At 34.4% G+C, this 15,792-nt stretch overlaps 2 protein-coding genes across 4 annotated transcripts; one reads left to right on the top strand and one right to left on the bottom strand.

Moving 5' to 3' along the window:
- The first annotated feature begins 681 nt into the window (after positions 1–681).
- LOC132299185 (uncharacterized) lies at positions 682–11,303 on the top strand. Of its 3 annotated transcripts, XM_059795668.1 has the most exons (10): positions 682–1,316; positions 1,496–1,575; positions 1,840–1,949; positions 2,602–2,670; positions 2,847–2,962; positions 3,074–3,128; positions 7,234–7,354; positions 8,149–8,196; positions 8,497–8,591; positions 10,828–11,303. In XM_059795668.1, exons 1-10 carry the CDS (start codon positions 1,300–1,302, stop codon positions 10,927–10,929), a joined length of 813 nt encoding a protein of 270 aa, XP_059651651.1. In that variant the 5' UTR covers positions 682–1,299; the 3' UTR covers positions 10,930–11,303. The 3 variants fall into 3 exon arrangements, with proteins under 3 accessions (XP_059651651.1, XP_059651650.1, XP_059651652.1); XM_059795667.1 differs by lacking the exon at positions 1,496–1,575 and having other exon boundaries at positions 1,792–1,949; XM_059795669.1 differs by lacking the exon at positions 1,496–1,575 and having other exon boundaries at positions 683–1,316.
- A 1,550-nt stretch (positions 11,304–12,853) lies between these two features.
- On the bottom strand, positions 12,854–15,229 carry LOC132299188 (nucleoside diphosphate kinase B). The gene is made up of 4 exons (XM_059795674.1): positions 15,008–15,229; positions 14,347–14,395; positions 13,678–13,909; positions 12,854–13,220 (listed from the first exon to the last, which is right to left on the bottom strand). Exons 1-4 carry the CDS (start codon positions 15,056–15,058, stop codon positions 13,106–13,108), a joined length of 447 nt encoding a protein of 148 aa, XP_059651657.1. The 5' UTR covers positions 15,059–15,229; the 3' UTR covers positions 12,854–13,105.
- Between the last annotated feature and the right edge of the window lie 563 nt (positions 15,230–15,792).

Raw genomic sequence — 15,792 nt, forward strand, 5'->3', positions numbered from 1 at the left:
TAAAAGATACAATCTAGAACTAAAAGAAAATAAGGGAAATAATGGTCACATCACAATGCCAGAGGTCCAAAAATAGTAAAGGATATTTATTAAACAATTGACTTGACTGTCACTTGTGAGGAAAAAATAAAACTTGATTAAGACACCATTGAAAACATAACTAGAGGTACCATTTTGTTCAAAATTTTGATAAAGTTGTAATAGAATTCAGGTTAAAAAAACAATTTTAGGTTACTCAAAATTTGAGAAAATTTAAGACAAATTGGAGTTTATTTTTATTTTATTTTTTCAAATTGGAGTGTATGACTGATTCAGGGACTATCTGAATATATATATCTCTCTCTCTCCAAAGTTTGCAATTTTTAAAGAATCAATAACTATAACTCTATCAAAATTTTACAACTCTAAATTTAGAAATAAAAAAAGAAATATTTTGTGATAAAATTAATAATTTAAAAATTAATTTTAGTAGTTACTGAATTTAATTTATGAGAAGTACTGTTTGGAGAAACAATCAATTGTGTAAAAATCATAAATAATTGCATTTATGTTATCCTCTAAAAATTAAAATTTATCAATTTTAATTATAATCTCCAAATCCCATGACATAAAAGTTATAAAACAAATCGCCGTAGGGTCCCACCACTCTTTCTCTCTCTCTATAGTGTTGGACACGAAGGCCGTCCAACATATATCCTTCCAGAGACGAAGAAATCCGGCAAAAATATAGAGCAAGAAAGTGCACTTTAGAGAGAGAGAGAGAGAGACAGAGCTTGCATTTTCTCACCGCTTTCGCGTTATCGCAAATCTTGAAACCCTAACTTTTTGATCTGCGAAGAAATCTTGCATTTTTTTCAAGAACTGCTCTGGTTTTTCATCAAGAAGATGTTCGAGATCTAGAACTGCTTTCGTCTGATTCACTTTCGGTACATTTCGTCCAGTTATTGCCTTTACAGAAACGGAAAGTTTTGAAGGAAGCATTAGAATTTCTTGTTTTATAAATCGGAGTTGAATCTTCGGGAGTTGAAGTATTTACTGGTTTTGATCCGATTCGATTGCGTTTTTCTCTGCATTTTGGATTTGAGATCGAGTTCTGGTGGTTTTCGTTCGAATTTGGCGAGTTTAGTTGGAGAATTCTCTGATTTTTTGTCGTTTGGTCTGTTTTTGATTGTGCGATTCCAAGGTGGTTGAGTTTGGTGTGATGGCGGTTTAGTTGCTCTCGAAGGCGGATATGGATGATCGAGGTGAATCATTTGTTGCGGTCAGGAGGATATCGCAAGGTCTCGAGCGAGAAAATACATGCCATTCAACTTCCGGTATATTACGCTTAGTTGTTTTTATTTTTATTTTTTTTATTATGAGAATCCTAATTTGGCACCTCTCTCTCTCTTTCTATATATATATATATATATATATATATGGACATGTATATCTTTCTCTCTTCACCTCTATCCTTCCCCCTCTCCTCCCCATATTTCTGTCTTCCCTTCATCAGGTTGAATTTATTAGAAGTTTGGATCTTTCAATTGAAATTAGATCATATAAAATTCATGCCTGGTTGCATTGAGAATTGTGGTGAGTGAGCTGCTAGAAGTGCTTCCTCTCCCCCACCCCCTGTGTATATATTATAGTATGGCAGATAGTACTGTATTCCTTTATTGAGGAGATGCCGTAGACTAATTTGCCAATTTGTTGTCACGTTAATTTTTTTTTTTGGGCATGTTGTGAAGTGAAATGACGGATCACTAGCTAATCTAGACTAAATCTGTCATGTGCTATTTGTTGATTTAGAATTCCGTGATCATCAGCCAATATATATATATATATATATTCTTTCAGCTGAGGTTGTGGCAGGATCGGCAGCATGGCTAGGCAGAGGTCTTTCTTGTGTCTGTGCACAGAGAAGAGAGAGTGATGCTCGCCTATCATTTGATTTGACTCCTGTGCAGGTAATATTCATGTGGCATGATTGATTTGAAGTTAATATTTCTTCTTTCTCTTCATGGTATTACGTATTGGCCCAAAGTATTAAGGGCATTACCCTGTTCTGGTCCTGTCATGGCAGGATCTTGAAGAGGGAGGTCTTGGGACACACTTGACATTTGGTATTTTCCAAAGTGGCTGCTCTAAGGCTCGAACTTATTGTATTAAGTATTAGCTTGAAGTATATATTAGTTAAATAAAGTTCAAACAAGAAACTAATATTAGAACCACACACACACACACACACATATTTATATATATAGTTTGGGCAGTATTTGATACAGCTTTCAAATACTCATTTTCTACATACGGTCTCCTAATTTGTTTTAAAGGGAGAAAAAAGAAACACCTTCTGAAATGAATACCTAAGCGAAGTAGATTACATGGTCAAATTTGGTCCTGGCATCAATTTTATATAGTTTGCATGCATAGTTGCATACCAAGTCACACACATGCATATATGTCATTTGATGATCATTTAAGCGTGGAAAATGGCATGTTTTCCTGATGCGCATGATCCATTCTCATTTTTATCTTTCGTTTTTTCAATTTTTTTTTGGATACAACGAGGTAATACCACAGAATCCTTGATGTTTTCTTCCGTTTTGGTGCTCTTAGGAGGAATGCTTACAAAGACTACAGAACCGCATAGATGTATCCTATGATAGTTCAATCCCTGAACACCAGGTGCTATTCTTCCTCAAGATTCCATTTTCTTTTCAGGACTGACATCTGATTCAAAGAGATGAAATGAATGTCCTCAAAATTATTAATTATACCTGCCACCTGGCCATTAAGTTGTTTGATGCATGTGTGACTTCAATTTATTGATTAATCTTGAAGAGTAAGGTTCTATTTTGCAGGGAGCTTTGAGGGCTTTGTGGAATGCTGCCTTTCCGGAAGAAGAACTTCGTGATTTAATATCTGAGCAGTGGAAGGAAATGGGTTGGCAAGGAAAAGATCCATCGACAGACTTTAGGTACACTGGTATTTCTTTTGTTTTCTTCATTTCATTTGTTTGTGCTGATGTGTTTTCTGATGTGTTTTCTCCCCCTGTTGCTTAATTTTGACATGTGGATTCCTCCGGTAGGGGTGGTGGTTTTATATCACTGGAGAACTTATTGTACTTTGCTAAGAATTATCCGGTATGTTCAGTTTTGCAATATATGTTTGAAAGTTATTCTTTGACTTAACAGATGTCAAATATTATATATATTGAACTGTTGTCAGTAGTAGTTTGGTGCTCCCCAGCTACAATTACTTGGTGACTGCACTTGTTTTCATTTAAGATTAAGAACTAATAGTCTGATTTTTTTTTTTTTTTTTTAATTTATTTTATGCCATAGTGTTTTCATTTATCATTAGAAATTTAACAACAATACAATTACTGTTTAAGGGGTGTCAATGTATTTGCAAATGGGTTCTAAAAATAATTTATATCAAGAATAGTGTTGAGTTACACTACTTTTTTCTTTTGAATATACTAAATTTCCCTTGATAACTCACAGCAGCACGGAAACGTGCTGCTGTGTAATGTGTCACAATGCTTATTCCAGGTGTTATTTCATATATGTTTGAACTGACTGACTATGCTTATTCCCTGATCTCCACAGTCATGTAACAATCTGTTAAGGGTACGGGAAGGTTCTTAGATGTCAAATATTCTTTCTATTAATTAATTATAAGGCTCGCGCGCGAGCATACACACACTCACAATTGCCCGTCTGGGGACCTGAGTTCTCAACGTTCCACTTGGCTAAGTTTTTTGTGGCCAAAAGTTTTATTAATGAGTTCTGCAAAGAACTTGGTAACGAATGCATAAAGGTTTTGAAATGATATTTATTAAAGAACAAAAAGTGATAGTTACTTGTAAATAATATGTTGGCACTCGAGATTTGCAAGTGTATTAAATATCCATTAAAGACTTGCATGGAGGCCTTATAGCAAGCTTTGAAATTTCGAGCCCCATAGATCCCCTTTCCAGTTGTTATAAAATCTTGCTTGTAATCAGGAGGAGAGATTCTTAATCCTAGAGAAAAAAACATTTGTAACACAAGTTATTTCTCAACTATGATTATTAGTGATAAGTGGCTCTATTGTATTTGGGAAACTTTTACTCTGTAAGAAATGTATTTATCAAGATAGGGGAAATAAGAATAACTAAAAAGCTGAAGGGAAAACTGAGGATAAAACGAAGAACAAATGATGGCAAAGAAAGAGAATGGCAATGGCGGAGGAGAAACCAGAATCAGTTATTTTTATAATGGAAGTAGCATACTCTCTTGGTTGAAAGCCAGTTTCCTCTTTAGCGTTCCTAAAACTTCAAGCAAGCATGGACCTGTTTAAAACTTAGTGGGGGCAATTGCACTCATTTTTTTTTTAGTATTATAGCCCTGCTGATTTTTTCTTTTTGACTTATGTACCTATAAAATCCCACTATTGCCCTCACTAAAATTATTAAAACTAAAACATTCCCCCCCCCCAAAACACACACACACACAAAATTTTCTGGCCCCTTCCCTGACTTCTTGTAGCTAGTATTTTCCTAATCAAGTGAGTACCTCCAACGGTCGTTGGCTTTCCTTGCCTTAGATAATATACTTGCGAAATACTTTGTTACAATGACATCAAGTTTTACAGGAATTCCTTAACCAACAACCACCACCCCCCAAAAAAATAAAGTTTTTCTAACCTGCCAGTTAGGAAGTGTATTTAGAAATGCCAACAATACCCAGATGTTCCAAATTCCCCCCAAGTTATGTTCATAATCTAATATTAAGTATGCATGCAACATTGATTTGGTGATAAATGTCTAGGCTGCATGTATTATGCTCTATATATAAATTTGATTTACACTTCTATCTGCCTACCTCAGGTTAGTATCTTCAATGTAACCAGTTGTTGTTGCAGAAGCAGTAATTAGTTTTTCCTCCACCCCTGAGGAGACCTCGTCTCATCTCTTGTTGGAAAGTTGTTTGAAGCAGTTAACTTCATTTTTTTTTCCTAGTTGGTACTCACACACACTTGTCTCTTCTGAGACTTGAACCCGACCTCCCTTTGGGAAGTAAGAGGTTGATACCGCTAGGCCACTGGCCTGTTAGTTAAGTGTGTTTTTCTTTCTAACTTCCTTTTGTTCTTTTTGTGCAAAAGAACAAAAGCAATAAGAAAGAAAAGGAAAAGAAAGAAAAGACATTCAAGTATCTTGTCATTATTTGGAGCATCACTTCGAATATGTGAGGGCGTGTTGTTTCCCCAGTCATGCTTCCTGTACAAATGTCATATGGTACATGGATCCATGTTGTATGCCAAATGAGAATATGAAAAGGTTGGCTCCTCCAGATGATTTTATGATAACGAAAAACCTAGTCTAGAATGAGGAAGACTATTTAATTTAATTGGAACTGGTATATTTGGTATGGGTGTAATAAATTTTTACTGTAGTAATGGGTTAGTGTAATACTTTTCTGTGCGTTGGAATAGTGGAAGCCACCATTTTCCCCTTAAATAAATGAATAATTAAGTTCTCCAATTTGGGAAGTCACATGATTGGTCACATTACTAAGATTGGAGTATTGTCATGTGGCTTCTTCTAATGTGGCAACAACAATTGGTTTATTTACTACGATGTGGCGTCTTAACATTCACATCTTCTGTAGACTCTTAGTTATCTATATAAAGCTCAAGATATTAAACCTCACTCTGAATTAGCCAACTAGCAATGGACTTGATCAGGGTTGCGGCTAAGTCGCACTGATATAGCAGGGTGAGACTGATTTGTGGCCAACTCAGGGTGACTTTGTGACTGCTCCATCACTCTTGAGATGGCGTCGTTTTGGCCCCCCAACTGAAACTCCTGCTGTTTTTTTTCCAAAACGTGAACCCACGAGATTCTTACCACTTCAAACACTTGGATCTATGAATCCAAACGCCAAAAACACCTGTATATATCCAATTAAAACTTCCAGATCTTGCTAATAATCTGTAGGATTGTAACTTTTTTTTTTTTTTTTTTTTTTTTTCTCCTTCCCCTACCTAGATCTAACATGAAAATGCTATTTTTCGTTAAATTTAATATACTTATTCGTGGGATCTACTAATTATTCAAATATTTTGGATTTCTTTCCAAAGGATGTAAGTTATTAAATCATGTATATATATATATATATATATATTATATTTAGTGTTGTATAGTGTAAACATGAAACAATGTTTAATTTTTTTTCTTCTTTCAAAATGTAGATAAAAGTGAGTTTAAAAAAAGCAGAAAATTAATAGATTTGATAGAAATTTTTGAAAATTTATAAAAATTCCTAAATAAATAAATACTTGCTAATAAACATATATTGTTGTACATAAGTTTGTTTTTGATAGAAAAACCAAATAAATAAGTGAATAAAAATAACAATACAACAATTCAATGAAGTAGTAATGTGATGGGGCAATGACGAAAGTATTTTGACGGTTTGCCGTGTATGATTGTTAGAGAAGATGAATAGATTTGGTTCCTCATTGTTTTGAAAGGAACAAATAAATATGTGGTTTGAAACAATGTACCATATAACGGTGCAATTGCAAAACCAAGTGCACAATAAATCAAATTAAAAAAATGCGTATGTTTAAAGATATTCGATCTATCACAAAGATTTCAAAGACATTGCGGCAATTAGTGATATTTTTTATGCTCCTTGTGCATTAGGATAAAAACTTGATCTTGATTGCATTCCTCTTAGTGAAGCCAATATACTAAGGTTTTTCTCGGTGTCTTGTCCCCTTTTCTGCTTTGACCTCCTTTCCATATTTTACTTGTTTAAATGCTGAATTCACAGGCATAGACAAGTGTGCGCCATGTTAAGTGAGCATTAAAAGCTGAAAGCAAATCATGTTATGACTACTAAAGGGGGAAAATCTATCATTTCTCCCCTTGCATTTGCTCAACTGTGAAAAGCTATCACTTTTGGTTCCCCATGCTTTCGCTCAACTATGCTAAATTGCTAATATAGGAGGCATAATTTTACATTGAAGGCATTGCGTGAGGGCCCTGTCAGCTATGTCAATTTCTTTCAGTTTTCCCCTTCCTAAAGCATGTATACACATTGAACAATGTTAGCAGTGGAAGCGTGCAAAAATCAAGTTTTTCTCAAATGGTGTTAACTTATTTTGGGTGGTTAGGAATCTATATTTTACCTTATATTATATAGCACTCATTTTATCATCCTTTCATCCTAAAATTTATCAAATATGCTTCTGCAGAAATCCTTTCAGGATCTTCTATGGAAACAGGAAGGTGATCGGGCCATGTGGGAGTACCCATTTGCTGTAGCTGGTGTAAACATCACATTCATGCTTATTCAGATGCTTGATCTTGAAGCTGGTTTGTATTTTTGTTGTATGTATTGTTTTGAATATTTGATGAGGATTTATCTTTCTCGACGAGAGATTTTGCATATCTAGTGAATTTTTCAGAATGATACCATGAATGGAACTTGTATCCCATGTTTCCTTTGGAGTCGTTCTTTCGTAAAACTTGAAATGAGTTCTTTCTATATATGAAGTCTTTGTACGAGTCTAATTTGTTTATGTAAAGTTGTAAACAGCTTCAAAGCAGGATGAACTTTGTTTTTCAGCAAGTTGGGCTTCATTTATTTTACCATTATACCTGGGCCCCCCCATCCCCACCCAAAATAAACAGAAAGAAAGAAAAGAAAAGGAAAGAAAATTCATGCTAACAAACTAACAAAGTAATCGAACGATTTCATTTCTTAGCATACCAAGGTCATGGTCTGCCAACCTAGAACTTTTCCTATATTGGGAGGACATTTTTTTTCATGTAAGCGTAGAGATAGTTAGGTACCTTCACCTCGGTGAGAAGAGCATGGGTTTACACCAGACTACTTGCTTCTACATCCTGGGTCACAGATTGATGATTCCGAGCTGCAAAAACTTAGAGTAGTGATCAACCAACCATTCCTTAATATCAAGAAATGGTCCTTTGACCATGAACAAGTTTCTTTATTGCTACGTGCCCAAGAGGTCTGGCAAATGGTTTTGAAGGTGGTTTAAATATACATGGCTACCAATGTATTCTGACTTGGTTAATTCCGTGAAAGAAATATAGATTTCAAATTCCATGTTTTTCATTAGCTAATTCTTTGATGTATTATGCAGTAAAGCCACGAACATTGGCAGGAGCAACTTTTTTGAAGTTCTTTGCAGGTAACGTGGGGCCATTTTTTGTGACCTATAATAGCTTCTTTCTTATTTATTGTTAATGGATTTTTTATTAAAAAATGCTAATAAAAAAACACGTTGAGATCAATTTAGTATGCATCTATAGACTTGCAAAGTAATATGAAATTTTCAGTTTTTCATTAATGATCTGATGAGATGAATGCTCAATGAATTTGATAATAGGAGCAAACTAATTATTCTTCATTTAGTTCTATGTCTCAATGAACTGTTGTCAGTATTTTGATTCTTATTAAAAATGTTTTTGTCTTTGTCTTTGACCGACAGAAAGTGAATCAGCATTTGATCTTCTCTATTGCATCACATTCAAGCTGATGGATCATCAATGGCTTGCCATGCGTGCGTCATACATGGACTTCAACGTAAGTGTTCTTTAATTAGAAAGGTTCTAGTTCTTAATTCATAAGTGCTTTTGCATTCATGAAACCAGCAGCTTTTTTAAAAAAAATTCCCAGAAGTTAACCAGCAAAATTTATTTTCTTTGTAATTTCTTTTGCATTCATGAAGCCAGCAATTTTGTCCCCCCAGAAGTTGACCTGCAAAACTTATTTTCTTCGTAATTTCTTTTGTTTTTTGTTTTCTTGTCTGTGTATATGTGTTTTTTCGTAGCTTCCAACTGGCCCAATGCATCTCGCTGCCCTGTACCAATTTTGTTTTTTGGTGATTTGACTATAAAACTTCCACATTAAGGTTAACTTGTCAAGACTTGAGAGATTTTAATATACGCCCCATTTTTTTCAACATAAAATGTTTTGTCATAAAACATTTTTATGTAAAATGGACTTCTTTCCTCTTATTTTTTGCTGTTTGGCCAGAATCCTAAAATCATCTTGTTCATTTTTCAATCTAAAATTGGCTAAATTCCTAAAATCCTAACAATATGAACAATAACCTTCTTTTCAATTATCTTCTCTGCTTCTTCCTTTTAAAAGGGAAGCCACCTTCACTGAATCTTTTGTGTCCTTAGACCGAAAACCAATACACACTCTTGCTTCCTTGATCATCTTAATCTTTGCTCCAGAATGGAACCTCCTCCAAGCTTCAAATTAGAAGCTGAATACTATTCCTTTTACTCCTCCCCCTTCACAGCTACTCTGGCATTCATCGTGAGGCCTGCACCCTCACGACAACTCCCATACCCGGCATCATCACTGCCATCATTGGCATCTCGTGTAAGTCCAATTTCTTCCTCAAAACTTCTGTCAAGTTGGCCTCTTCAAGTAAAAGCAAGTCCTGATATCTCATTTAAAATTGCCCAAACTCCTGCTGATGGAACCGTTTCGATTCTTGGGCAGATAATATGTGTCCCTGAGTAAAGTCTGTATAATTCCATAGCTGACCCTTAATGCCAACAAAATTAAGGATTATAACGGTTGTGTAGATGAAACTGAGAAATGTACAGTTTTGATTCTGCTAACCCTAGAAATGTGGGATTTTAAGAAATTGTTTTGCAACTGCGTAGTAGAGAATAAGAAATAACTTGATAGTTCCAACTTTAGTAGTTTGTTCTCGGGTAACGTAGAGAGTTCTCACTTTAAAGAGTCCAGAAATTATACATGGAATTGAATCAGTAAGCTGTTTTGGCTATTTGATTATATTTTTCATGTAGAATATTTTTTCAGTTTTTTATAAAATGTGTACTAAAAAATGACAAATGTTTTTAGAAAAAAATTAACATCGTAAACATTTTTTGGAAAATATTTTCCTATTTTCCATGTTTGGTTGCACATAAAGTTAAGTAAAACATTTTTCTTGTAAAATATTTTACCCCTTTCTAAGAAAAATAACTTACCCATCTAAAATGGGCTAGTCATTTTACCCATTCATCTTCAAGAACAGAGGATATGTTCATGTCTCTCTCACCTACTCATATCAATAAAAAATCATCCTACTTCGCAAGTCATTGCTCAGATTGGAATTGTACCTTGGATTAATCGGATTTTGTCAGTACCTTTTACCAATCTCATCGCTCACATCACTATATGCTAGAAGCAGATAATCATGTTTGAACATGAAGAATAGAGTACCTGTTCTATGTATCGTGTGTGTTTATATATATATATATATATATATTTTTTTTTAGTGCCAATTTGATGAGATTGATACAAGTATATCTTCATCGCTCCAGTCCAGTATCTCATTGCTCACACACACACACATGTCAATACCAGTTCTTGTAAAATTGCAGTTTATAGATCTCTCTAAGATATAGAACTATACATATGTAATCTACCTTTTAACTGTAAAGGGGATGATGATGGTAATCATTTTGTACTCTGCTGCAGCTTTTCAGTTCATTTTTTCTTTTGTCTTTTTTCGTTTTGCCCTATGCTTCTTTTTCTCAAAAGTATTTTTTTGTGTCAATGTAAACACCAAAAGGAAATCATTTTAAATGTAAAAGATTTACATAAAAAATGTTTTACCATAAAACTGTTTTGCATCGAAACAAATGCAGCCCAAAACAAATTCTGCAGTATTACACGATACTGATATGCAAATTACTTAAGATTGTTACTGAAGTTAGACTCTGCCTAATTTACAGTACATATACTTCTATTTTTAATATTGTTGTCTTCTTTTATCATGTTTTCCTTACAGTCGGTGATGAAAGCTACGCGTCGTCAGCTGGAAAGGGAGCTTATGCAAGAAGATATAACACGTCTAGAAGACCTACCCTCATACAACCTTCTTTCCAGATAGTGTAGTTGTGAGATATAGAACAAAATGGCTTTTTAAGTAAGATTCAGGCAACCATTTGATGCCATTAGCTTCCTTTTCTAGTAGTCCATTTTCTCTCAGTTTTCTTTTAATACACGTTTTTCCACGATATGATGCTTTTCTAACATAACCTGAGAGCTGTGTTATCTTCTGACTTCCTTTCTCGGAGAAATGTGTGGTTGAGTTTGTGATTGTAGTGGTAGAATCAGTAATTCGGGAGCGCAGATGCGTGTTGATTGTGAAATATGAGTTGTCCTCTCACAGGCACTACCCAGACTAAAACAGTAAACAGTGTGGGCTGGTTTAATTAGTGACTCTTGATTTTAAAGTGACATGAGATGGTATTTCTAGTTTAACTTTGTTCTTTTTTGCACTATTTGAGCTTTCTGTGCTATAACCATTGCAAGACAGACAGAAGAGTTGTGAAATGCATCTCCAAGATGGAATATTACCTTTTCTTTTCTTTTCTTTCCTCGACTCCTATATAATGTTCATATAAGAAAAGCAAATTTCCTTCGGGACTCCGTAAAAGCTTAGAAATGCTTGAAGCCAAACTTGTTTTATCCTTCTCGTCCTGATTTAAAAGGATAAAAATAGGGATTTGTAAACAAAAAGTTGACAGGATGGTAACTTTTTTTTTACTGACCATTTTGTTTTTCAAACTTACAATACTTTTCTTACCAATCATGTTTTTGCTTGGAAAAATTCACTCACATTATCGGTCAAAAACAGAAACACAGAAATTTCGATTGAAAAACGAGCCCAATTAGAACAAGGTTTTGCTAGTTCACCGGGTACTTCGATTTTCAAACAAGATGTCTTCTCTACTCAAAAGGGTTGTATATAGCGCTGTAAATGAGCCAAACTTGGGGGGTGTTCGAGCTCGGCTCAGCTATGGATAGGAGTTTGAGCTCAGCTCGACAATTTTTGGACAAACTCTGGCTCAGCTTATTTGGATAGAAGTTTGAGCTCAGCTAGACAATTTTTGGGCAAACTCGAGCCCAGCTCAACAGTTTTTGTATATAAAACAACCACCCTTTCTTTGCGAGTCACAATTCCCAAAATGAATAAATTTTATAGGTCGGATAGAGTATATATATAGGGGTGGCAAAAGTTGATACGACCCGCCAACACAACTCGAACACGACACGAGTTAAACGGGTTCGGGTTAACCTTAAACGGGTTCGGGTCATAAACGGGTTGACACGATTAACCCGTTTAGTTAATTCAACCCGTATAATCCGTTTATATACGTTTAACTATATATGGCGTGAATAAACTATTTAGTAATTTGGCTAATTAAAACTTGTATTTTTTTTTTTTTAATATTTATTGAGTATTATTAATAATTTAAATAATATATATATATATTTTATAAATAGGTCATTAAACGAATTACAAGTGTAACCCGTTCGATAAACATGTCGTGTTAATGTTGAGAACTCTTGACACGATTATTAATCGAATTGAGCTGTTTAGTATAATACCCATAAGTTAACACAACACAATTACAACCCACGAACACAAATTGCCACTACATATACTTGCATTTATATATATGTATATATATATATATTTCAAGCACCAAACAAGCCTTTAAACTTGTTCGGTGAACAAGTTCACGAACATCACGAACAAACAAAGCGAATTGAGATTGACTAATTTATTAAACGAGCCTAAAATTTTTGTTCAAGTTTAATTCGTTTATTAAACAAACGAACACAAATCGACACTTTAACAAGCTGAACTCGAGCTATTTGTCGAAAGCTGAGCATAGTTGTATATAAAACAACCACCCTACCTGCGACATTGCACTAGGTCTACACCACCAAAACCCAATGCCACAACTTCTACGCACTTACCCATAGAATCTATAATTTCATCTTTCACTCCCAACACATCCGGCTCACATAAACCAACTGCTTATGAACAATATAAATAGGTTATACAAAATATAGGGCATACCAACCAGATTGATGCCGAGCACCGTGATGATAAGATTAACCTGATAAACGTAACTTAGGTTCATAGGTAGGCTAGCAGCCTAAAACATTAGGATTTAAAACTAAATCACAGTCAAAATTCAAAGTTTGCCAATATTAAATAACCATAACAAAAGCCAGAGATAATAGGAGCCACGGTCACGACCCGAGAAAAGTTATTCATAGATCCAGGGGTGAAGGCTGCTCTGCCAGTTCGCAACGCCTTCTGGGAACCAGAGTGCAATCTCCTTCCTTGCACTCTCAACTGCATCACTCCCATGAATGACATTCCTACAAAGCAAAGAATGATTTATCCAGGTAAGATATTTGTACCCAAGGAGACGTTAATTTTACGAGTATGTGTGAAAGAAAATCTCTCGCAACTTAAAAGATGTTATAAATAAACAAGACAATAGTGCAAATGCATTGCAGTGATTCTGCACAGAAACATTCCCCTGCTTAATCTATTTTTATAAATTGCTTTCTAACAAAAGTTATTGCTCATTATGCAGACCAAATTCATCATCATTGGTCCCAAAACAATACCAATCAGATGATGTAACAACACAATGTAAAACCATTTATCTATACAAGATATGATTTTACACTGCATTAATGGTTGAATTAAATTCAGTTAGTGTGAGATCGGACAAAATAATCGACACCCATGTAATCTTATGGGTATGACAAGCAAGTGAAATTCGCATATAAAATACTATCAATCAAACTAGCAGGGGAAACATGTTACCGGCCAATGTCAATGGCGAAATCACCACGAATGGTGCCAGGAGCAGAATCAGCGGGGTTTGTGGCTCCAATGATCTTCCGACCTGTGGTAACAACGTTCTTACCCTCCCAAACCATTGCAACAACTGGACCAGATACAATGTACTCAACCAGCTTATTGAAGAAGGGTTTTGCGGACAAGTCTGCATAGTGCTTCTCGGCAAAAGATTGATCCACACTCATGAGCTTCAAGCCTGAAGATATCAAAGTTACAAAAGGACGCATGTAATTATCAAATAAATAGAAGTTTTCACTAAAAGTGAATCCTGAGTATGACAAGTTAACAACAAAATCCTAGAGAACCACTTTAAAAGTCTTATTGGGCACATCAACATCCAAAATGTGAGATTGACAACATGTTACATTTCTCCTGCATACTTTTACTTATCTACACAACATATATATATATATATATATATATATAGAGGGAGAGAGAGAGAGAGAGAGAGAGGTATATATATACATAGAGAGAGAGAGAGAGAGGGAGTTTGCGTTATTGAAGGATACTCAGAATCTAGTCACAAAATTCTGGATCAAATAATCAGATCAAGCTGATCTATTAAAGGGAATCCCGAACTTATAATAACAACATGACATGATCTAGCTAGTCAACTCTAAAGGAGAATATTACCTTTCAAAGTAAAACCTTTCTTCTCAAATCTGCCAATAATCTCGCCAACCTGAAACACAGTAATAAAATCTCATATGATCAATAAAACATCAATTTCGAATACAACTAATGAACATTTCTGAACCAGAAAATGAAACAACAGACCATGTTGTTGGTTCAAAGAATTTTCTTTTAAAAAATAAATAAATAAACTGAATCTTATGATCCTGTCGCTTAGATATCCAAAAACAGGGCAAAGCTGATTCAATATAGACAACTATAATTGATTTTTGGATTTAGTACTCTGGCACTTCTACGAGAAGAAAAATAAAATATTTTCCATCATCTTTCTCTTCCAACGTTTTCACACCGAATCCACCAAACTGAACAATTTAATTAACAAAGGAAAATAAACAAACCCAGAAAGTACTTAAACTGTTCGTCATCCCCAAAATTTATAAAGTTCGCAACGAGATGGACCTCCTTTCCTCTTTTCCAACACTTCTTTAACATCTAAACACTCGAAAAATAGCACTTATCGAATTTGCATAAAAAAAAAAAAATCAAAGCCCAGAACATAAAAACTCATATGCTAGTTTAGATCTTCTCATATATATATATATATATAACTAAGAACCAACACATACACACACAAAGAGACTAGAGTGTACGAGGAACAAACCAGGTTTCTCTGGACGCCATCAGGCTTGATCATGATGAATGTCTGTTCCATGACTCCTGTATATAATTTCAAGCTCTCTTGGTCTCAGGCTTTAGTGAGAGAGACTGGGCACTAAAATGGGATTTATATATGTGTTGGGTCTGAAATACAAACCCTAACCCTAATTGCAAGAGGGAATATTCGCCTACCTGAACCACGGATTTCTCTGAAGAGCTAACATTCCCTACACTCGAGTGCACAAATCACCAACGAGTGGTCAATATGTGACAATCTCTAGAAGGTTTGTTAGGGGATTAATAATTGAGATTTTAGACACTCATAATTGCATACTTATTGTAATAAAATTTGAGATGGTTCGTGGGCCATTCATTTTTTTTTTTTTTTAAATCAATTTTTTTCTAAAAAAAAGTTAACAGCATTTTTTTTTTTAACTTTTTTTAAAAATCAAAATTTAATTTGAACTTTAAAATATTATAAACTTCTAAAAATACAAGAATGAACATAAATGTGAATATATATATAATATGCAAAAAATACATTCACATGCTTAGAACTACTAATCTAGTAGTAAGAGGTTGAATGTTTAAATCTTTTTAACAGTGAGATTGTATTTGTGACGTTCCACTTTAACAAACATATTAGGCTACACACAATATTCGATTATTTTTTTATTTTATTTTATAGTGGCATGTGTAAGAGTTAATATAAATACAAGTAAAATCACTTATATAAATGCTTTATTATTTTTTTGATAATTTAGTTGGATTCTACAAACATTTAAAATA

Source organism: Cornus florida, unplaced genomic scaffold, assembly GCF_030987335.1.
Source record: "Cornus florida cultivar Cherokee Brave unplaced genomic scaffold, ASM3098733v1 CherokeeBrave_3.0.0_Hap2_Chr03, whole genome shotgun sequence".
Classification (NCBI taxonomy): Eukaryota; Viridiplantae; Streptophyta; class Magnoliopsida; order Cornales; family Cornaceae; genus Cornus; species Cornus florida.

Coding starts and splice junctions, on each gene's coding strand:
- LOC132299185 (XM_059795667.1), top strand. CDS start 1,232: ATGGATGATCGAGGTGAATCATTTGTTGCGGTCAGGAGGATATCGCAA. Junction 2,963..3,073: donor GATCCATCGACAGACTTTAG/GTACACTGGTAT, acceptor TTCCTCCGGTAG/GGGTGGTGGTTTTATATCAC. Junction 3,129..7,233: donor ACTTTGCTAAGAATTATCCG/GTATGTTCAGTT, acceptor ATGCTTCTGCAG/AAATCCTTTCAGGATCTTCT.
- LOC132299188 (XM_059795674.1), bottom strand. CDS start 15,058: ATGGAACAGACATTCATCATGATCAAGCCTGATGGCGTCCAGAGAAAC. Junction 14,396..15,007: donor ATGGCGTCCAGAGAAACCTG/GTTTGTTCCTCG, acceptor ACTGTGTTTCAG/GTTGGCGAGATTATTGGCAG. Junction 13,910..14,346: donor GAAAGGTTTTACTTTGAAAG/GTAATATTCTCC, acceptor TGATATCTTCAG/GCTTGAAGCTCATGAGTGTG.